This window comes from Pelobates fuscus, chromosome 10, assembly GCF_036172605.1.
Source record: "Pelobates fuscus isolate aPelFus1 chromosome 10, aPelFus1.pri, whole genome shotgun sequence".
Classification (NCBI taxonomy): domain Eukaryota; kingdom Metazoa; phylum Chordata; class Amphibia; order Anura; family Pelobatidae; genus Pelobates; species Pelobates fuscus.
In genome coordinates this window covers 74,830,202-74,854,344 of record NC_086326.1, presented here as the reverse complement: position 1 = coordinate 74,854,344, position 24,143 = coordinate 74,830,202, and the positions used below count along the sequence as shown (strand labels likewise).

The following is a 24,143-nucleotide window of genomic DNA, read 5'->3' as shown; positions in this document are numbered from 1 at the left end:
AATAAAGAACCTCAAGTCAACCCAGGCACAAGTCTCTTATCTGACCTGCACAGGATCATGACAGTTTCACTATGGAATGCTACATATATAGAGTTTAAACCCTCTGCTGTGAGGAGTTACAGCTCATCACCGGGGCATCACAAGAGTTCCAGGCTGGCTAATATGAATTCTGTGCAAATTTGGCATCTGAAGCCAGCATAATGGTGCCAACAAGTTTATCCTCCCTGGGTGTAGAAACCATTTGTTCTCTTTAACAATTCAGTGCATCACTTTTAGTTATGGTCTCACACGTTTTGGTGATACCCAATGGATATAAGCTGATTATTTTTAAAAACAAAATACTGATGGCACACTTATGTCACCAATAGCTTGTTGGTTTTGACCATGCTTGGCCTATGGTTAATCTGTCTTCAAGAAAACCACTCATGACAAGAATTCAGGAATTGTTTATGTCAGTTTCCAGACTTTGGCTTGTGTATTAGTCTATAGTTGCATGTTTTTTTGTTTTGTTTAACCTGCTTAGAGCTATCTCATTGAGCCACCCATTGAGGATAACATACTCTACAAATTTTTCATTTGTAATTGTAATAATGTATCCATGCAAATTTTCATCATCTACAAAATGTAGTTTGTTTTATTAAATTGTAATTTCTATTTAAACATATCAATGTTTTCTAGATTTTTTTTAAACTAGTGCACAGTTCATTCTGCAGTCAATCATCTGATCACATAGTTATGCAAATACTGTACTGTGTGTATTACTAGATTGTCACAAGTAACTTACAAGTTTGACTCTATGACCAGCAGTTGCTGTAATGTCCCAAGTGCACTCTTTCCGACTTGGATATTTGTCCGGCCAGTTTGGGCTTGAAATGGTTCCCTCTGCACTTAGAATTTTGTTTTCACAACCAGCTAAAGATAAATGAATATTAATCAGCAAAAAATAAATAAGAGATAAATAATTTAAACCAAAATGATATGTTTGCTTTTATTTGTAATTCTGTAATATATTTATATTCCTCTTCTAGCAGGTGGAGGAAATGGTACCTAGTTCCACCCACTTCTTTACTTGCTTCACCTCCCAAATTGGGACATCTTGTAACTAAATTTTCAATTTTTTTTATCTCTCCATATTCCCATTATTTATTTCCCACATTTACCTTTCTTCACCAGGAATCTGATAAGTTGCCATGTTGGACAACAAGTACAAATTCAAGCACCCAATATTGAATAATATTTCTATTTATGTTTAACTGTCATACCTTCTTTACAGTCATGTGAATTTTCATGAAGAGTGAATCCATTCTTGCACTGACACATATAGCTGCCAAATGTATTCACACATTCGTGCTGACATCCACCGTTATCTTTTGAGCATTCGTCTTTATCTATAAACACAACAAATATGAGTTGGCTAATATGCTGTGCATTGAAACATTGAAAATAAAAACATTGAGTATAATTTTTTTATCCACTTAGGTTCTTATTGAATTATATTTCAATTGTTTGTTCACACAATAGTGCACATTCATTTATCAAAATCTGATCACCCTAACTTTATTGTTGCCATGTCAACATCTATAATAAACATTTAACCATGAATTATAAAAAGCAACTTCTATGGTGAAAAAGTACCAAATAATTTTATGCCTTAACATATCTTTATATTTATTCTACTCAAAAATGATGATCACTATAATAGGGGTAGTTACATACTGGACCTGGATTTCATTATAGACTACAAATCCTGAAGTCATTTTGCAGAGTATTTGGCTTGAAAATGTTTCAGTATGTAGTCTGCAAACATCTGGTTGACATGATTGAAATAGCTAATCGGAGGATAACATTTGTTCTACATACCTGAAAAAAAGTTGACCTTAAATCCTCTTTTTGATACAGTGTTATCGGACTTGAATTCCAGTCTTATGCTATTGCCCTGTGAGGCAATGACTTCAGGCTTTTCCGCGCCACAAAACCTTCCATGAAGTTTGGATTCTGAAGAAGATCCACTGCGAATTTCCACATAATCGTACTTACAAACCTTAGTGATAGAGCTGGAAAGTTATTACTGAACTGTACTTTTTTTTTTATATACAACCACATACCAAAGAAAATATTTGCAAACATTAATTAATTTTGTTAAGGCACAACATAGAGTAATTCATTTTGTTGGTCTTTTCTTTACGTAGCGTTTTAATTTTTATTTATAAAAGTACCAATAAAGGATTTTCTAGTGACATCTACATTTTTTATTTAAATTGTTTCAAATTTGGTTTAACTAAAATCAGGCACAATATTCTAATATATTGTGAGACATATAACCCTTATAGTAAAATAGAATCAATTTAAACTTTGGATAAGAAGGCCAAGCTGAATACAGTTTTGATTTCAAATAAATAAGTTAGAGGGTTTTTTCCCCAAATGATTCTGGCATCATTGAGATGGAAGCAGAACCTTGCAAAGAGGCTCCAGCTCTAAAAAGTTTAAACTTTTCAGAACATCTCACTATAAATATCTGGGCATGCATATTTAACGGGTTACTCACCAAAGGGAAAAAAAACACCAACTGGATAATGGGACTTTAAGGATTAAACGCTGTGAAGCACTAACCAAGGTGGACAACAATGGGTTCACATTGTGTGGCACTGGTGCAGTTTACAAAGCAGTGATGTCTTTGATGTGACAAAACTGAAAGGGTGAATTGCGTGCTTGTTTTACAGTTTAAAATACAATTTCCCATCTCCTGGTTCTCTGACTGGTTAACCCCGATCAGTGTGGCAGACCATCAGTGTATCTTTTCCTTAGTTTCCTAATAAGCACCCCCATACTCTAAAAAAAATTATATGGTTAAGTGATTATTGAAAACAATATATTATTTAGCGGGTCAACCTAATATTTTCTTTGCAGCACATGATCAGCAAAAGGTGGATGCCACAAACAAGGCTCCAAAACACAAACAAAATCCAAAATGCATCAATATTAAATACTTGTCTTTACTGTATAAAATATTTGCCTAAATATTTAGGTCTAAAATGTTCAATCTTTTTATAAGGAATGGTACTCACTAAGAGATAGGGGATCAACACTATGGTGCCACACAGACCAGGGCGACTATCTCTCTTATGAATTGTAGACCGAAGAAACATATGTGGGCACATAGGCTTTTTTCTAAACTTCAGACTTTGTTGAAGTTGAAAAGGCAAAGTGTTGGCTCACACAGTAGCCTTTCTCAAGTCACAGCTTGAAAGGGCTCCTGGCTGAGCCAAAACCTTGTCTGTTCAACTTCAATAAAGTCTGCAGTTTGGGATAGAGCCTATGAGTGCCCACATAATTTTTCTTTGGTCTAAAAGTTAACATTTTTATTGTATCAGAAGGTGAAGGTGCCCAAAGATGCACAGAGAATAATTTTATCTCATTGAATAATTAATATACCTATCAATGGCCATCCATATGCTGGATCATAAAGTAAAGGCACCTGCAATTGCATTTAAAGAATTTGCTGTGCTGAAAAGATAACAAATTACATCACCAAAGAAAATAAAATTTTAATTTATTAAAACAGAATTTGTATCTGGAATGTACATTTTTTGGAGGACATATTCCACATAACCCACGTGGGTTTGTTTTGCACAAATTGAGGGTCAATCTCTAACTGAAACCTATGAGCAAACTGCTTGATGTTTGAGAAACATTTATCTGGTTAAAGAACTCTGTCCCACCATATTTAATTTTGAGAACCATCGTGATTTTATACACAACCACTGAGACAATTCACTGTGGGCAATGGTATAATTAGTTATTTTACAATTTTCCGAGCAATAACTTGAGTGTCAGTTATTGTCCATGTAAGTTCATAAGCTTACTTAGAAGGGAACTCAATTTTTAAAAAAAAAATGTATTGCCTTAAGTTTAATGCAAACAAGAGATGTAAGGGGCAACCTGATTATTATTCCCTGACTGATCCTGTAAAGGTACTCTGCGGACAATTCACCAATTTAGGAAACAACTCCTACAGATCAAAGAATTGTAAAGGATGCACACAAACACAAGTTAGAATGTATGGTAGGATTTCATGTGATTTCACAGATTGCTTGTCAGTGTTGTTATTTATTTGAGATTGGTGTCCACTATACTTACATCATTGCCTTCTAGTTCAAAGACTTCAAATTGCAGAGATATTCTGTATTGTGCTGGAGCGACCAGTTGCCATACACAGTTTTTATTAGTGGGGTATTCCTTTGGCCAGCCTGGACTTGTCACCGTTCCATTCAGCTTTGTAATGTATCCACCACATGCAGCTGAAAAGAAGATTAGTTTTCTTTCAGGAATTGCTGAGTACGGACATTGTAAATTGAAAAAGACCATTTGTTTAAAATGGCTGGAGAAACCATTTAAACCACATACCTTCACAACGTTTCTTGTCTGCTGTCAGCTCAAATCCAGGTTCACAGACACATTTGTAACTTCCCAAAGTGTTGACACAGCGCTGGGCACAGCCACCATTATCAGGCCTGGAACATTCATCCATCTCTTTTCAGAAATAAAGGGTCAGCAGTATTGAATCCAGTAATAGGTGTTAACAATAAAATATATTAAAATAGGACAGTAATAAGTACAGTATTGTGGAATGTTAACACTGGGGGAAATTATTTGAAAAACATTGGGACATAGTACTAAAAATCCATTTTTTTTATAAAGACATAAATCACATATACACAAAGTGATTTAGCCCACAAATTCTTAAAGAGACACTCTGGGCACCAAAACAACTTCAAGTAAGCACCGGCTTACCTCAAGGGGTCAAACTGTTAATTTCCGTTCTTTGTCCAAGGCTTTAAACAGGAAGCCCTGGACTGGACACTGATGATAGTCTGAGTGGGTCTGCTGTAGCTCTCAGTCTATCAGTAGCTCACCAGTCACAAAACTGCATAAGAAAAATATTTCTCACTCTGTGTGGGAAGCATCAGCCTATTTGCAGCACCGAGCTTTCTGTTTGAAGCCTCGGGCAAAGAAAGGAAGTTCAGGAGCAGAGCTACTGAAGACTTTGCATACAAACCATTCGAGAATGGTTTAACTTCTTGAGGTTAATTAATGTCGAGGACCTCCTTGCACCTTAACACCCTAATTAAAATGAAGCTGTTATGGTGCCAAGAGTGTCCTATTAAGGACTTAATGATTGCCTATGCTGTCATAAAAAAACAGCTCTTTAAAAATTAAATTTTGAATGGAAAAACACAGCCATTTAACATATACTGTACATGGCTCAAATTAAATTCTGAACCAAATATGCCAGGCTTTCTAAACTGGCATACACATTTTAGTGATCAGATTAGGATGACAGCAGATGCTACACTTCCTTAAAGACGTCAGACATTTAGATAAAGAGATTAAAAATCTCATATTTTATACTGTATTTTCAACTTATATTTATAAATGTAGTCTAGAGTCTTGTGTAATTTTTTTTTAACCTACACTATGATTCATATAAATGCCTTTCATTGTAATATTGTTAAACATTAAATTGCCAATTTAATGGAACTTGGATAGACATAAATTGAAAATGTACAAAACTACGTAACAGCATTATAAGAAAGGAGATAAATGAAATGCATATACATCTATAAATGATTGTTAAACCAGATATCCCAAACTATCTTCATTCCATGAGTTTATTAATAATCAATTAATATGGAAAGTGGTGAATTATATCTAAAACGAGAAAGAAAAACATTAAAAACAAAAATATTGGCTTTGGACAATCATTACATTTGTCTATTGCGATAAAATTTCTACTTCTTTCCTGTTTATTTTTTAAACATCTAATTTTCCTATCTTTTAACTCTCATTTTAATATTCCTTTATTTATCCTTTTTTTTTTTTTTTTTTTTGCTTTTGTCTCTCATTTTTAATTCTACAAAAACAGTAAGCCATTGTAGTTTGCGTATGGCTATATAGAGTGCACAGCTCCTTGTCCCAAATCAAGGAATAATTATATCCATCAAAATAATTTATTTTTATAACACAGTGACCATGAGGAGCACAGAAAGAAGATATATAATGCATTTCACACCGTGTGGTAACAGATTTATCACCTTACATTTTCTGCAAATCCAGAGGAAAGTGCTAACTGCAGAGAAAGGTTTTGTTTTGTAGGTTCAAAGGTAATTGCTCTTTGTATTAGTATTTTCCCAACAATGTCATTGTTTTTCTTTGCTAAACAAAGCAATATATCTTCCTTGTTAAATACTGACCATCCATTTATCAATGTTCTAAATCAATTATCTTATTGTTGTAGATTTTACTGGATATTTTTAATTACCTTTAAAGAAGTTGGCAGAAAATCCAGCTTTGTTGATTGACCCATCTGATACAAATTTTATCCACAGTTTGTTTGAGGTAGATTTAATATCTTCTGGTTTTTCATAACCACAAAAATGACCAATCAAAGTACTTTCTTCTGAAGAGCCATCCCGAACTTCCAGGTAGTCATACGCACAATTATCATGTCTTTCGATCTGGGTTCATCGGAAAAGAAGACAACTGGGGGTTTGTCAAAATTTAAGCTCACGTTGCTGATGCAACTTCATATGTAAACAATCCCTAGAATCACCATTTTTATAATGACCATTATCTTTATAAAGGCTAAAACTTAATGCTTTTGACTTTGTCACATTGTCTGCTCATACATTGAAGACATATGTGATCCATTCTAGAAATCATATATATCATCATATTTTATATATGGATGCACTGCAAATACATTTTATAAAAACAAGCAGAAAGGGCAGTCTGTAAAAAGGGAGACGGAGATTGCAGACTAAATTTGTTTGACTTGTCATTCCACTTATAGCCACAAGATAGAAAAAGATACAGCTATATTTTAAAACAGCACTTCAACCAAGACTGCATCGTTCTTGTTATTTATAAATTGTCGGTGCAGTTCTGTTTTTATAAGGGCTAACGTATGGACAAGCTAAGAATGTGGCTTTCATTACCTTTTAGGTGGAACATGCCAAGCTTGTCCTACTAAGAATTATAAATCTATCTGATTATGAAATAGCACCTGTGTGCAATTTATAAAGTAAGCTACCCCAAATTAATGTACATTACCTCAAAGGCCTGGAAAGAAAGACCCACTAGGAATCCTTCTGAAACAGTAATTTTCCAAATGCACTCTTTAGATGGACGGTAATCGTCTGGGTAATTGGGAGACTGAATTTGTCCTGAATCTCTCTTGATTTCTCCTCCACATATGGCTCAAAGAAAGAACAGGGGAAATGTTAGTTTTGTTAGCAGTGAAGATCAATATTAAAACCTTATACTTAAAACATGTATGCCTGTTTATAGCTTTCTCGACTTCTTCCAAAGACTGCTGATCATTGTATTTCTCATTTTAGTTTTTTTTTTGTTTACCTACTCATGTGTTTATTTTCTATACATAAAGTTGTACAGTGTGCAGTGCATTCATTTGCGCAGTGATACGTACTAGGAGATGAAAAAATTGTTGGTTGCTCTATATACCAGGCTAACTCAACTTTATTAGTGTACTTCTTCATTGTGAATTTTTTTTAATGGTGGACCCTGATTTTAGTCTAACTTATTATTGATATATAGAAGTGATTACATTCTATACTTAATGAGACTTTCCAATATTTATTGTATAGCAGACAAGACAAGTCACAATAGGAGCATGGTATTTAAAAAGTTACTATTTTTAATTTTAAAAATGCAATATTTTAAGAATTCCCAATGTTCATCTTATAGTGTGTCCACATTCATTTTAGTATAAATAAAAGAGCACACATCACAGCAATGTCTCATTAAAATCAATGTTAGATTGAAGTTGAATCACGGCTAGAAATAAAGCTTCAAATAAACTAGAAATAATTTCATCTTCTCTGTTAAATCCTGATTAGAAGACGTCATATAGATATTTTATATAGCAAACACAATGGGCGAGATGGGTATCCTAAAATGGCCATTTATACAACACTTTATACATCAGTATAACCTGTGAAAGATAATATTGTATGATATCAGATATAGTCATCATTGTTATATGGACATCATTCACAATATGCAAAAAGCTACATTTAAGAATAGTGTTAGGCTGATCTTGCACTTTTGTGGAAGAGAATATATAACATCAATATATAGTGCCATATATTTATCATAAAACTGTTCTAAGTAATTGAAAGTCACCCCACAAGAACCAAAAATAAAGCATTATGTAAAATACAAGAGCAATGTTCGGTTGCATGTATTAAACTATTTTATTTTCTTGATTAGTACTTTTTTAATTTAGTGGGGTTTTTTGTCAGCATATTTTTGTAGGGTATCTCAAATTATCTAAAAGATCAGAACTGGGATTGTGACTAACATCTACTATAAGCTTTGAAAAAATGGAAGGACGATGTTAAAATATCCTTTCCTTTATGATAATAATTTTATAATGTCTAGCACTTTCACGCACATAGTGGAGAAAATATATCCCCCCCCCCCCAAATATTATATCACTTTTTTGGGGGGTAGTATGACCGTGAAATCAACCTTGAATGTTTTTCATTGTGGTTGATGTGAACAAATTAGATTTTTACCTTCATAAACCGCAAAGAATCCCTTGCCCAAAATATTGCTGCTACTTCGGAATTCAATCCATAGTTTGCTGTCAGATGAAATAATCAGTTCTGGAAGTTTATCCCCACATAATCTGCCTAAAATAAAGAATGGTAAGTAACAAAGCATCATGTTAGGGAGTTTAATGTTTCCTTAAATTCTCCCATGAAACACTGACAACAAGAAGAACCTTTTTTTTTTTTATAAGCCGCTTCTTCCTTTGATTATATTTGGAAAGACATTTAGACAAACATATGTGAATATGCTGGTGTGGTTAGAAAACAGACTCCTCAACCTTCTACTTGATAATTCTGATGCCACATTATAAGTGATGTTTAAGATATTGTTTACGCCAATTCATACAACACAAGCTATGGGTGGGTAAGATCAAGGAAATACAAAGAAGTAGGGAATACAGTAAAACGTATTTAAAAAAACTACTGAAAAATGTGGGAATGGAACTTTGCAGAAAATAGACACAACAAAGCTTTAGAAAGCTATCTCTAATTATAAATTTAACAAAATGTGAAATAATATAACAAATATAATACAACAAAAACATGTGTGATAGTCATAATAAGTAATTATTCAGTGTCTGTAATAAACTAATATCTCTTGAACATTTTTGTAAGCGTAAAGGTGTTGCATGTGCATAAATAGTTACCTAGTAATGGTGCTTTTCTCCAATAACCATCTCTAATTTCTATGTAATCATACCAGCATAACCGACTTTTGAACAGATCCATTGCAGTAAAGTTTAATATGATCTAAAAGAAAATTATATATACACACCCTATAAGAAAAATGTAATGTATTAACAGTTCATTAAATATTTACCACTTGGAAAAAAGTTCAATAAATCAATGAATTTTTATAGAATTGTTTACCAAAACATTTAAAATATAAGTGCAATTTGCTGTCTACTTGAAAGAATAAAAACCAAATAGTAGAATTGTAATAATTATAGACCTATTTAATGTTATCTTCATTGTTTCTGAATAATGTTAAATGATATACGACAAGGACATTGCATTTACCATGTTACATTAAATGGTTGCTGCCTGAACTAGGAAGTCATGTTATTAAGGATTGAAGGAAAAATGATGAAGATATTTTTTCTTCTAAAAAAGCATTTGGTATGCAACAGCATGATTAGAAAATAAAATAAGGCAGACCCAGCAAGTGATGTTTGGGACATATCATTGCCACTGTGTGGAAGCAGATAGACCCTATCTTTTTCTAAAAACAAAAAATAACATCTCTGCTCCCTTGCAGCCTGGTTCATACTGATCATATAGAACCGGCTATAGTGTCATGTCCTGATGTTCTGACTGTTTAAAGGATTATCGATAGAAGTGTGTGATGGCCAAAAAGACAAAACACAAAAACATCACATAATATCTGGGAAAAGTGCCAGCGAGCTGCTGAAGCACTATCTGCAGGATCCAGGTACCCATGCAAACTGTGAGCACATCGAGGACAGTTTCCCTGAACCAAATCGCAATAGCAGGACAGGTCCCCAGAATCAGGACTGTCCCGCCATAATTGGGACTGTTGGCTGGCCTAGACAAGACATATATAGACATGAAATCACAGTCTAAAAGAGGCAATGGAGATATATAGAAATTGAAAAGATGGGAGAAATTGATAAAAAATAAATTCAAGACTGAAAGAAATAAAAATACGTTATTAGGCATATGGCTATTCTACAAGTAAAGTAGACAGAAATATATATATTTTTTAATATAAAGAATTAGCTTTTTTTCATAAGGAATGCTTCATACCATTATTCCTGCTCCACTAAAATTTTCAGTTGTCATTTTGAAGTCAGGCAGTTATCCTGCCTTAGTCAAATCCAGATAAATATTTTGCCCTGCCAGAAGATGAAACCTGATTCATTGCTCCAGTGAACATATTTTCCCTTCTCCATAAAAGAACATCAGTTACTTTTACATGCCTCTAGCTGGCAATTTAATTGTGGACGTGGAACCTAGCATTGAGTATGGCTACTTGGCTATTTTAGTTCCCGAAATATGTTTTTGAAAGTCACTTCCAGAGGTAAGTGAGGCCAGGTAACAGAACCTGCATAGATTCTATCCTGATTCTGATTTACATTATAACCAGTAACAGGAGCAGGCATGGAATCCATATTTGTCAATCCTCTCCCAGCTGTCACCCGTAACCTGGCTACATGTTTTTTTACCCTGATAGATAATTTCAGAAAATGTAAAGGCTTTAAAGCTTAGACTACTATATTTATAAGATAAAAGCAGAGAGATTGTAAATAAATGTACCTTTTCTCCTGGGGTTACAGATATCCTCCAAATACAATGCGTATACGATGGGTAACCACTTGGATAACCAGGAGCAGAAAAATTCCCACTTGAATCTTGCAAAGTTTCTCCACATGCTAAAATAAATAATAATAATAAATGAAGAGCTGACAATTAGTTGTTTATCTACTAATTAACTAACTACTTTGACATGTAGATGAGAAGAAATATAATGAACCTAGGTAGTAAAATATATTAAAAATTTGCTTTATTTCAGGATTTTAAATATTAACTGACAGGCAAGAAATTCAAAAATTACTTCTACAAATTATGTTAAAAACTAAAGAGTGTCATGTGAAGCCAACAAATAGTCCATATACTCATCGGCATATCGAAGATAAAATGTAGAGAAAGTTATTTTAAAAAGTGTTTCACAATATATATATATATATATATAAATAGAGAGAGAGAGAGAGAGAGAGAGAGAGAGACATTGCCATTCAGATTAAGAAAAAGATTTGTCAATTTTATAGGTGATTCGTCAAATTTTGGCATCCTTATTATTGTTAAATGTCATTGGTGGTCAGTGTTGGTTGGCGGAAATACGTGACCCATTGGGGAGCCAAAATTTGATGAATCACCTATAAAACTACCCCATCTGTATTCTTTAAAGACAATTAGGGACATCTCCACGATTTTGTCATAGGACAATTACACACCCATGTGACCTAAAGGAAGAACTACAAGACATTTACAAATGAAAGATTCACAGGACCACACTCACAGCCGACTGAAGAAGCTCTACAAGAGTGAAATTAGTTTTGGCTGTATACTTTTCATATTGCTATTTTATGTTATACTTTATATTGGATTATAAATACATTTGATTATTTTAATAAGTGCTCCAGAGCCTACAGAATCTACATAGGGGTAGTGGCACCCCCACTAATATTGGCACAAATCTATAATACCTCAGAATAAGGTAAGCATTTTAATTATTTCACCTTTTATATTGTTTTTAACAGACTGCACATTGGTTCCCTTCTCTCCTATGTTTTCTCTTTGAGATATCCCATACAGCGGATTGGAGGTGTGATGCTGCCCTAAAAGCTTGATTACGGAGCCAGTATTTATACACAGACTCCTTTTAATGTAAGTGTTCTTGACCACCACCAATTTTATCTTGTTCTACATACCATCTGCACTATATTGTACTTTTTGTTTTACATGTATTACAAGCCAAGTTTGTCACTAGGTCCCGTGGAGTAAGTTTACCCCCTATACACAAGGAAAGAGAAATGAGCTGGATATAACAAAAACACTCCTTAAAGGGGGTAACCCTGAAAATTGAATTAGCAAAAGGAAAAAATAAAAGTTGAGTGTCTTTTACACAAGATATAGGAAAGTGCAGATATTGGTAGTTGTTAAAACTTAGCTTTTATTAATAATGCTAAAAAATATATTTAAAAAATATATATATATATTAGAGTATATTCAAAAAGCTATATACAAAGGTAAGAAGAAGGGGAAGGGAGATCAGTAGCTATAGACCTAGTGGCTATGGAGTGGTGATAGTCTGATTAAGATACAAACCAAATTATGCCAATTGGGTACTAACTACAAATAGAGACCTAAAGAGTAATACAAACCTACCTCCACAGAAACTATAGTCCTATCACTAAAGTAACAAATAAGAAGACGAACGAACAAATAAATAAAAAAAGGTGAAGTGATCATAAAAGTGAAAAAGAGGACAAATGATCCCATCAAAGAATATAATCTAATAGTTCTGTTTGTTATTACAGTCTGATCTCGTTAGTAAATGGGTATCATAAGAGCCCCTGACACGCGTGTTTCGCCTAACATATTTATTTATTTATTCGTCTTCTTATTTGGTACTTTAGTGATTTTTTAGGAGGAAGGGAGACACTAGCTCTAGAGATAGTACATAATTTTTCTAGGTGCCCTTGAAGGCACAGATAGAACTGGCATTATAGTGCTATAGGAACCTTAGTAACAGCATTAGTATTGTAAATTTCTCTATGTGCCCTTGAAGGCACAGTTTGGGTTATTTTTTGAGTGGAGGTAGGTTTGTATTACTCTTTATGTTTCTATTTGTAGTGAGTACTCGATTGGCATAATTTGCTTTGTATCTTTATCAGGCTATCACCACTCCATAACCACTAGGTCCATAGCTACTGATCTCCCTTCTCATTCTTCTTACCTTTGTATATAGCGTTTTGAATATACTCTAATATATATTTTTTTATATATTATTTTTACCCCCTATACATAATTTTTCCAGGGCTCCACTTACAGGTGTAGGTTTTTACTTATACCACTCACAGACTTTTGGTGTGAATAAGAGGGTATTTCCTCAGAAGTGTATAGAGCTGCTATTTGTATTTATTTTCCCTGTTAGCCCCTTGTTGTATACACACTCCTCCCCAAAAGAGGTATATTTTACTCTTTGTAAGATGGGCTTTTCCCAGAAACAGAAAAAAAAAAAACATGCATTTGACAACTATTACAAAATATATTACAGATACAGGAAATTGGTTACAAAATAAAATATAAAACATCTAGTAGAAAAAGTAAGTATGTTTTCTGAAAATAAAGAACAGCATGTCTAGGTTACCTGGACATTTATAGAGTTTCTTTGCTTGTGCTATGTCTCCTTGGCTGAGCCGTATGCGCTGACCAATAGTGGGGCGGACTGAAGTGTCCATTCTTCTTGGAAGTATGGTATCAAGGAACACACCCCTATTTAAAAAAAAAAAGTTGTTGCAAAACGGTAACAAGTGTATTATGTAGTCTATGTAGTGGATCTGATGCCAGTAGTGCCCTGGATCCATCCCAATTTTAAGTAGCTAACCTTAAGTAGCCACTCCCCACCTCCTCTCAGCTACTAGGTGGGTTGGAAGCTCCTGTTTAGGGGTTCTGTTAGCTCTTCTGAGCTAAGCAGGGATAGCTCGTTGGCTGAGACTGTTGGTTGATCTCTCTCTGAAAGTAAGTTAAGCCCTGCTAAGCCCCTTGCTCAGGCAGAGATATTCTGGCTAGAGAAGAGTAGCTTCACAGACAACAGGTAAGAATTTAATGGGGGGCATTAGGTACTTGAAGTGTTAAATATGGAGTACTTTAGCATTACGGATCTCAAAAACAGACCCTCCTAGCATTATAAGAGACATTGGGAGGTAACTTATTAAAATTATGACAATATGTAGTACTGAATGAGCTGACATTGATGCGTTTACTTTATTTGGTGACCACACACTCCATACTGTCAGTATGGGAGTTCTAAGTGTGCATGGATTTTTATAGCACTTGTTGGGGATTGTGGTTACAACTAATATATGCTGCAGATTATTCAGCAATCATTTCCACGACCGGAGTGTTAGGATTTGATACCAGGCCCCAATGTGACATTTAGACTTTGGAGTCTTGGCCCCCTGGGTATTTTATGTATATTTTTCAATGTGTTATACTTATGCTGCTAAATGTGGGTTTGCTATAGAGATAATATTTGGTTGACATCATGGCTGCTAAACAGTTCTACCAAAACTCACCATGTACAGTTTAAAAAAAGTTTGTTAGGATATAAACAGCAGATCATATTCTTGTTCACGGTAATACAAAACTGTTTTTGAGTACATGCTTCAAAATTCTTCATAAAGTGCTACCAGTTATTAAATCTAATGGTTCAAATAATGTTTTCTAAGAAGAAGGCGGTAAAATTCACCTAAATGAAATGGGCTAAAAAATTAAATTTTTAAAACTACTGGATTAAGTTAAAGATCAGATCACATTTTCATAAAGGTAATATAGCAATATGTTAACTATAATGTTGGACAACAATTGCATAGCATATTATTAGTAAATGATTGCATAGTATTAAAAAAATGATAACATGTTTCCAATACACACAAATCTACTTATACCATAATGTCAACATAGTTAAGGTACGACACATTATACGTCCAAATCACTGTTTTCCTCCTTCATGCTTTGTCTCTTTCATTCTCTCATGCCATTAATCCATCTATATTATGTCTGCTAGTAAACAATGCCACATTCATGGCTCTCTCTGACAAAGCTGTCATTGCAAGAGATGATTCTTTTATCTCCAACGGCTCTTTTCAAGCTACAGGAAGATTAATATGCTTCATTTGTAAACAGCCTTTATTTGATAGGTGATGAATGGTTAATTCTTAAGGTCTTCAACTAAGATGGGTTGGCAACACAAGGTAGAATTTCTTTGTAACCTACCAGAATTGGGGGATTCCAAACACTGCATAGGTCATTAAATTATGTAATTTAAACAGTAATTTGATTTATAAGGAATTTCTTCTACCCTTTGTAAAGTCTGCACAATGTTCCCAATTCTCACTCAACTATACATTTCTTTCTTTTAAATCCTCTGTTGAATTTCATTTTCTCTTTATCTATAAGATGTCCAACTAAAATTAGAATATGATCTTAGCATCATTATCATCAACTTTGCAAGACAATAAAGACCATAAAATATTATATCTCCTTAAAACTGGAAGAGTTTTGCCAAAATCGTATTCCCGGTGCATCTAACAGTAGAGACAGGTAAAAATAATATAAGTTGCTTGTTTTCTACTTTGCTTTGGAAAGTGAACCGCCCAAGAACAATAGAGCATAACTCCAACCACTCTTGCTCAATCCAAGCCTAAACCTCCAGAACAATTTAGAATATAACAAGCTAAGGGATACAATCACACTCTGAAGTGGAAAACAGAGTCGAACAATATCTCAAACATTCTTTAGAACAGCAATTTTCCCACAATAAAGCCTTATCTCATTAGTTACACACTCACTTTCCATCTCTGCCAGGGGAAATGAAATCCTCTACTTTATTCCCAAATTATAGCGTGGAAACTAATAAGAATTTACTTAGGAATCAATTAACAATACTTGCAATTCATTCCATTTGTATGTAACTCCAATCTTCAATGAATGTATGTCTAAGAGCCCTTTTCTTCACAGTAGACAGAACATCTAAACAGGATAGAGTACTGTGTAGATATAAGTAGTAAGACTATCCTGACATATACACAAGTGAAAGATACATGCCCTATGAAACATAAGCCGCTTTTTAGCAATATCCAAATACACAGCTATGTCTACACTTTTACACTGCACTTCAAAGATATAAGCTAGCCTCATTGATAAACTTGTAGAACGATAAAACCTCTATTTGATCGCTATAAGACATTATTAGACCAACAACAGATCGCCCTGTGACTGGGAGCCTCCTCACCAAATGGAAAGAGGAATAAAGATGACTCACAGAAGACTTATTAACACCAACAATTAAAGCAGACAAAACGCCTAAAAGTGGCAATATACCTGCAATTTAGATAATACATCAAGTGTACTATTCCCTGGCAAAACAATGTTGTCTTGTAAAAACAAACTATCTTGGGCATGACTAGGTTGGTGTCCTTGAACAATGAAGATGCCTTTTAAAGAATTAATCCAAATGGAAATTCAAAAACTCTAGTTGGCACTTGACAAAGAATCTAGTGGGTTGCCCTCCAATAACTCTGTAACACTCTATGATATAGTTGGATATAAACTAATAGGCAGATATTGGCAAATTATTCTATTCTGATGAGTAGTTAAGACCAAGGTGGGGAGGGGTGGATAAGGACTAGAACTAACAGGTTTGATATGATTTACATTATTTATATTAAAATACAAAATATTCATATTAACTATATTGCAAATCATTGTCAGCTGTAGTGGTTATATCTTTGCCAGCTTACACTGGGCTCCTGGTCTTCTCTCACTGGTGATAAACTTCTGCAGAGGATCGAAGCCGTTGCAGTAGTCATTTATTTGCTGACAGCTTCTGCTGTCTGCTCTGAGCCATTAAAATTTGCACAGAATTGATATTAGCCGGCCCAGAATTCTAATTATAAATCCTGACAGTGTTATTTACATAATAAATTATAATAATTTATAATATTATTATACTAATATTCACATAATCTGCACTCAAGTCAATTTATGGAAAATGGTATATGCTGTATTTGGGAACAAATCTGAAAGACATAACACATCATGCCAGAACTACTAGGAACAGTCTAGGGGTAAAAGTATCCAAGAAATTGCACCATAGAGGGCTGATAGTACCAGTAGTGACCATGCTAATGTTTTGCACTTAGAATGTTTTGTATTTAGTTTATTTGTTGTGATTTTCCCATTTATATGTCACAATCTATGAGTTGTTTTATCTCCTTTTATTTATAAAAGTAACGTAAATAGTCAATATTTAGAAAGAAAAATATAGATATTTCAAGAGAAAGTCCTTTAAAAGTACTTTTTTCCCAAAGTAAAACTTTCCCGGTCTTACGTTACAATACATCCAGAGCAGCAAATGCAAAATCAATTTTGTGTACTGAGAGCTGTTTTTGGAATTTTTTTTTTTTTTTAAACAAGCTACAAGTATGTCAAGTAATATTTCAACTATGGGGCAGGTGGCAGGATATCACATTTATTAATGAAACTGAGCTGAAATGTTTCCATCTACATAAACTATGTTTTCCTCAGAAATTGATAAGTATCCAATAAGTTGTAGAAAAATCTGAAACTTGATCACACTTTGTGTAAAATAAAACAAAAACGCTATTGACCAACATTTTCAGTGGTGCCAAAATACATTGGTTTTAAATGAAATGGATTGATAAAGATGGCCAATTACCAGACAAACTTGTGCTTTTACACTAAGTTCCGGAATTATATTGAGTCTGCTAACAGCTGGCCTGAAAGATCGGTTTACTTTCCACGTTTGTGATCATTTAACAATCAAGATTACAGTTACAAAATCAATGCAGCTGTCTGTGTGCGTGTTGCATAAAAAAATACCAAGCTTTTCAATATATTACAACGTTACCATTAAATCACAGGACTAACTCTTTACATTAAATATTAGAAATTGGAAGAACATTGACCCACTAAAACATATAATACAGAGTTCAATTTAGTAATACAACAGGCTTAGAAATGGGTGATTTATCAAGAGCTTTAAAGTGGCTCAGTCATAATAAATCTTCTTTAACCCCTTAAGGACCAAACTTCTGTAATAAAAGGGAATCATGACATGTCACACATGTCGTGTCCTTAAGGGGTTAAACAAATCCAATAGCACTGTTAAGACAGGTTGTATCGTGTATTAATTATTTAATCTGTGTTGTATGTTTGTTTGTTTTATATAAGATTATATAAAATTAATTTTCCTTACTTGAGCCTTGTTTTTATAAGCTTTCCATAATTTAACACTGACCAATAGTTAATATTTTTGCACAAACTTTAAAAAAAAAATCAAAATATTTTTCATGATATTAAAGAATTTTAAAAGTTTATCCAAAAATATTAAATTACTTGCAAATTGTATAGTTTGGAAAGTTTTTTCTAACAGAATTTAATTATTTGAAAAGCTTATTAAATCAAGACATTCATTTTCCTTTAGGCACAATGAGCTTTCAGCATCTTCAGACATTTCAAAGAAGCACTTTCCTTGCCTTTGGCACAGGAATGCTGAGAGCTTATCAACTCGGCTTTACAAATGACAGATTTTGAAAGGCTGTTGAACCATCTGAGCATACAACCTTCTTGTTTGTTTGTTTTTATAATTGTTACTGATAGTTGAAAAATTGTGATGCACAGGTGCTCTCATGGAAAATTGTCATATCGTCAAGGGGTAATTACAGCTAAATTTACAATAGTTTGATTAGAAGGAAAAAAATAATCTGTTAAAAATACCGTATTTTTTTTTGTTCATGCAGCAATATTGCAGTTAATCCTAATTCATACATAAAACAGCTGTTTTAAATGTATGAAATGCTTGTGATAAATAACTAAATATTGTTAAGCGTACAGAAAGCCATTGATGAAACTTTATTTATGTATGCCTCATATAGGATGGAAATGTGTCCAATGTTAACCATGACCTCCAGTAATTATGTTTTTCCAACATCCCAGCCAGCCTTTTCTGACAACACATAGAACTTTATTAATAATTAGTAGCTTGGGAGGAAGCACATTGATTCTGTGTTTTAAAAGAAAGTAGAGAGTAGAAACAAGCTCCTGTGTGAGTCCCCGATGTGTATCTGGAGAAATCTGGTGGATGTGAAGTCATCAATCTTTTATGCTACAAATTCAACTATGAAAGTCAAATGATTATGCGACCCCACAGCTAAGTTTCTGTGCCCTCTGTTCCAGGGATTGCTGAGGGAAATAAAAACCCTAGTATGAAAAATAGTAGACAAAAAGTACATATAGTGGGTGGCACCCTCTGTTAAAATAACCCTCACACAAAATATCCAGTGAATGAGTGTACAGTAAAAGAGATATATAAATATACCCTATATCTGCTTTCTTCCAGTGTTGATTTTACTGAGTCTGTGTATCACTGGCTCATCGCTGGAGTGGTGAGGTAGATGTGTATGGGACTCCTGTAGTGGTATCCTCCACAACATAGAAATAATATAAAAAGGCTCCAGGTTACAAGACAACCAATGTAACATACAAATTAAAATCTTACATAAAAGTAAGGTGCCTTCAGCATGAGTCCCTCCTCATAGAGTCCATACACAACACATTTTGACAAGTCTTCCTCAGGTGCATACTCCACATATCTTTCTTTACGTTTTTATATCCAATTTTGGCACCATCCATTACTGTAGCTTTGTCCCCTGGTGTCCGACCACTTCCGGCACTTCCGTGTGACGTCATATGCCCTCCATACTCTCCTTCCCCAGTGTCTTACCCACATACAGGAAGTCCCTCTGCAGCCTTATTAGTCATTTGCATAGTATTACTTCCGTATGGAACATGATGTGGACTATTCACCTGAAGAAGACTTATTGTCGAAACGCATTGTGCATCATCTTTAGAAGAGGCTTCCTTTCTGGGATGACAGCCATGCAGACCAATTTGATGCAGTGCGCTGCGTATGGTCTGACCTCCACCCCTTCAACCTCTGCAGCAATGCTGGCAGCACTCATACGTCTATTTCCCAAAGACAACCTCTGGATATGACGATGAGCACGTTCACTCAACTTATTTGGTCGACCATGGCGAGGTCTGTTCTGAGTGGAACCTGTCTTGTAAAATCGCTACATGGTCTTGCCCACCGTGCTGCAGCTCAGCGTCAGAGTCTTGTCAATCTTCTTATTGCCTAGGCCATCTTTATGTAGAGCAGCAATTCTTTTTTTAAGATCCTCAGAGAGTACTTTGCCATCAGGTGCCATGTTGAATGTCCAGTGACCAGTATGAGAGAGTGTGAGAATGATAACACCAAATTTAACACACCTACTTCCCATTCACACCTGAGACCTTGTAACACTAATGAGTCACATGACACCAGGGAGGGAAAATGGCTAATTGGGCCCAATTTGGACATTTCCACTTAGGGATGTACTCACTTTTGCTGCCAACGGTTTACACATTAATGGCTTGTGTTGAGTTATTTTGAGGGGACAGCAAATTTACACTATTATACAGGCTGTACACTTACTACTTTACATTGTAGCAGAGTGTCATTTCTTCATTGTTGTCACATGAAAAGATATAATAAAATATGTACAAAAATGTGAGGGGTGTACTCACTTTTGTGAGATACTGTTTGTTTATATATATATATATATATATATATATATATATATCTTTTACTTGCACACTCACTCACTTGATATTTTTTTGTGAGGATTATTTCACAGTGCGCCACCAAGTATATGTACTTTTTGTCTACTAGTTTTGTGGTGAAATTAGGTAAATGATTTCACAGTGGGGTTTAGATGCACCTACAGTTTAGCGCCAATTTGTATTGTTTGCACTTGTTGCTGTTGGTTTGGGCTCCTGTATTGAGATATTAGTATATTTTTCAAAATAACTCAACACATAGCCATTAATGTCTAAAACTTTGAAAACAAAAGTGAGTACACCACTAAGTGGAAGTGGTACTCACTTTTGTGAGATACTGTATATTTATGGCCGTGGCATCAAAAGCAGTAATGAGCATATTAGAAGTAGGTATGTAAGGTCCCTATATGAGACCTATAGGAATATGAAAAAGTCGGTCGTGGTGTGCTGGAACTGAAGATGTGGCAAAAAGAGTATACCATACAGAATTATACAGTCTACAAATCAAGCATATTACGATATATTACATATACATGTTACGGAAGTCTTGGCGTATTAAAGAACAGATTGATGTACATATCTGGAGTAAGCGGAGCCCTCCATTGTCTCAAAGTCCCATTAAAATGTACCAAATATTCCTGGTGGTATGGTTGTCAGCACTGATGTGGAAGGAGTGACCTGCTTACTTACGTGAATTAAGACCTCATCTGACCATGCAGTAAAAACCTAAGAGAAAGTCTGAATTTACTTGTAAATAGGCTAGAAGGAGCAGATCAGGGGAACCTTGAACAGAGGTTAGGTCATTATCCAGAATTTTTACTGACAGAATTGTAAAATATCATTAGTAGTGTTAAAATATTTAAGTAAAAGGTGGCAAAAGAAGTAAAATCGACCAGTGTACTCAAGAAGCTTGATTACAACATAATCGGTTAAACTGTAGAAACTCAGCGGAAAGCCTGTAATGGAGAACAAGATAAGTGATCAGTAGAGATGTCGCGAACATAAAATTTTCCGTTCGCAAACAGCGAACGCGAACTTCCGCAAATGTTCGCAAACGGGCGAACCGGGCGAACGCCATAGAATTCAATAGGCAGGCGAATTTTAAAACCCACAGGGACTCTTTCTGGCCACAATAGTGATGGAAACGTTGTTTCAAGGGGACTAACACCTGGACTGTGGCATGCCGGAGGAGGATCCATGGCAAAACTCCCATGGAAAATTACATAGTTGATGCAGAGTCTGGTTTTAACCCATAAAGGGCATAAATCACCTAACATTGCTAAATTGTTTGGAATAACGTGCTTTAAAACATCAGATATAATGTTGTATCGATCAGGTAGTGTAAGGGTTAAGCCCACTTCACAGTGACAGACCAAACTCCCCGTTCAATGCACCGCAAACAACCGCAAACAGTCCATTTGCACAACCGCAAACTCCCCATTTGCACAAGGTTGGATACCAAGCTAGCCATCTCCCGTTCCTTGTCCTCACTGATGTCATTGAAGGTCTCTTCCTCCATCCAGCCACGTACAACACCAAGGGTCCCCGAAAGGTGACAACAAGCCCACTGGGACGCCTGCTGTGTTTGGTCTTCCACCTCCTCAAAGCCACCTTCCTCCTCTGACTCCTCTCCTTCAGACTACTCTCTCTGTGTTGCCTCTCTCTGCGTTATTATAAGGTGTGTTAAGTAGTACTATTCCTATCAGTTTAATCCCTGTTACGTCCCCTATCAGGGGACGTGTATATGGCATAGATTTTAGGAACCGGGAGATGGAAAAAGATGCTTGGTTGGTCCTCCTACTTCAAATTTGGGGCACTGCACGTGTAATCTAATGTGCCACCAGATATGAGTGGTGTGTTAAGTAGTCCCCCTCATCAGGCCTTTTTTAGTCGAATGTATCGCCCACTGTCAGTCCCTTCGGGATCCATCCCTCATTCATCTTAATAAAGGTGAGGTAATCTAGACTTTTTTGACCTAGGCGACTTCTCTTCTCAGTGACAATACCTCCTGCTGCACTGAAGGTCCTTTCTGACAGGACACTTGAAGCGGGGCAGGCCAGAAGTTCTATCACAAATTGGGATAGCTCAGGCCACAGGTCAAGCCTGCACACCCAGTAGTCAAGGGGTTCATCGCTCCTCAGAGTGTCGATATCTGCAGTTAAGGCGAGGTAGTCTGCTACCTGTCGGTCGAGTCGTTCTCTGAGGGTGGACCCCGAAGGGCTGTGGCGATGCGTAGGACTTTAAAAGCTCTGCATGTCCTCCATCAACAACATGTCTGTAAAGCGTCCTGTCCTTGCTGGCGTGGTCGTGGGAGGAGGAGGATTACTTTCACCTCTTCCCCTGTTAGATTCCCATTGTGCTGTGACATCACCCTTATATGCTGTGTAAAGCATACTTTTTAATTTATTTTGCAAATGCTGCATCCTTTCCGACTTGCGGTAATTCTGTAACATTTCATGCACTTTCTGCTTATACCGGGGGTCTAGTAGCGTGGACACCCAGTACAGGTTGTTCTCCTTCAGCCTTTTTATACGAGGGTCCCTCAACAGGCACGAAAGCATGAAAGACCCCACAAGGTTGGATGCCGAACTACTCATTTCCCGTTCCTCCTCCTCACTGATGTCAATGAAGGTATGTTCTTCCCCCCCAGCCACGTACAACACCACGGGTACCAGATAGGTGACAACGAGCACCCTGGGATGCCTGTTGTGGTTGGTCGTCCGCCTCCTCCTCAAAGCCACATTCCTCCTCTGACTCCTCTTCCTCACAATCCTCTTCCAGCGTTGCCGCAGGTCCAGCAAGCGATGCTGATAAGGCTGTTTCTGGTGGTGATGGTGACCACAACTCTTCCTCTTCCTCTTCACGCTCATCTGCGGCCTGATCCAGCACTCTTCGCAGGGCACGCTCCAGGAAGAAAACAAATGGTATGATGTCGCTGATGGTGCCTTCGGTGCGACTGACTAGGTTTGTCACCTCCTCAAAAGGACGCATGAGCCTACAGGCATTGCGCATGAGCGTCCAGTAACGTGGCAAAAAAATTCCCAGCTCCGCAGAGGCTGTCCTAGCACCCCGGTCATGCAAATACTCGTTAACAGCTTTTTCTTGTTGGAGCAGGCGGTCGAACATTAGGAGTGTTGAATTCCAACGTGTCGGGCTTTCGCAAATCAAGCGCCTCACTGACATGTTGTTTCGCCGCTGGATATCTGAAAAGTGCGCCATGGCCATGTAGGAACGCCTGAAATGGCCACACACCTTCCTGGCCTGCTTCAGGACGTCCTGTAAGCCTGGGTACTTATGCACAAAGCGTTGTACGATCAGATTACACACATGTGCCATGCACGGCACATGTGTCAACTTGCCCAAATTCAATGCCGCCAACAAATTTCTTCTATTGTCACAAACCACTTTGCCGATCTCCAGTTGGTGCGGAGTCAGCCACTGATCCACCTGTGCATTCAGGGCGGACAGGAGTGCTGGTCCGGTGTGACTCTCTGCTTTCAGTTGATGTGGAGCAGGAGGCAGCAGCAGAAGAGGACTCAGCCGAGGAGGTTATGGAAGAGGATGGAGTAGGAGGAGTAGAGG

The 24,143-nt window shown here is 36.1% G+C and overlaps 1 protein-coding gene across 1 annotated transcript in view; it reads right to left on the bottom strand.

Annotated features, from left to right (window-relative positions):
• Positions 1-24,143, bottom strand: part of TLL2 (tolloid like 2) — a 157,745-nt gene that overhangs the window by 5,406 nt on the left and 128,196 nt on the right. The window contains exons 8-18 of the mRNA XM_063433561.1: positions 13,528-13,652; positions 10,911-11,026; positions 9,281-9,383; positions 8,598-8,714; positions 7,111-7,256; positions 6,320-6,515; positions 4,405-4,530; positions 4,138-4,298; positions 1,861-2,041; positions 1,263-1,388; positions 785-912 (exon numbers count right to left, since the gene is read on the bottom strand). Of these exons, the coding sequence (XP_063289631.1) occupies positions 785-912; positions 1,263-1,388; positions 1,861-2,041; positions 4,138-4,298; positions 4,405-4,530; positions 6,320-6,515; positions 7,111-7,256; positions 8,598-8,714; positions 9,281-9,383; positions 10,911-11,026; positions 13,528-13,652 (1,525 nt within the window). The remainder of the gene's footprint in view (positions 1-784; positions 913-1,262; positions 1,389-1,860; positions 2,042-4,137; positions 4,299-4,404; positions 4,531-6,319; positions 6,516-7,110; positions 7,257-8,597; positions 8,715-9,280; positions 9,384-10,910; positions 11,027-13,527; positions 13,653-24,143) is intronic.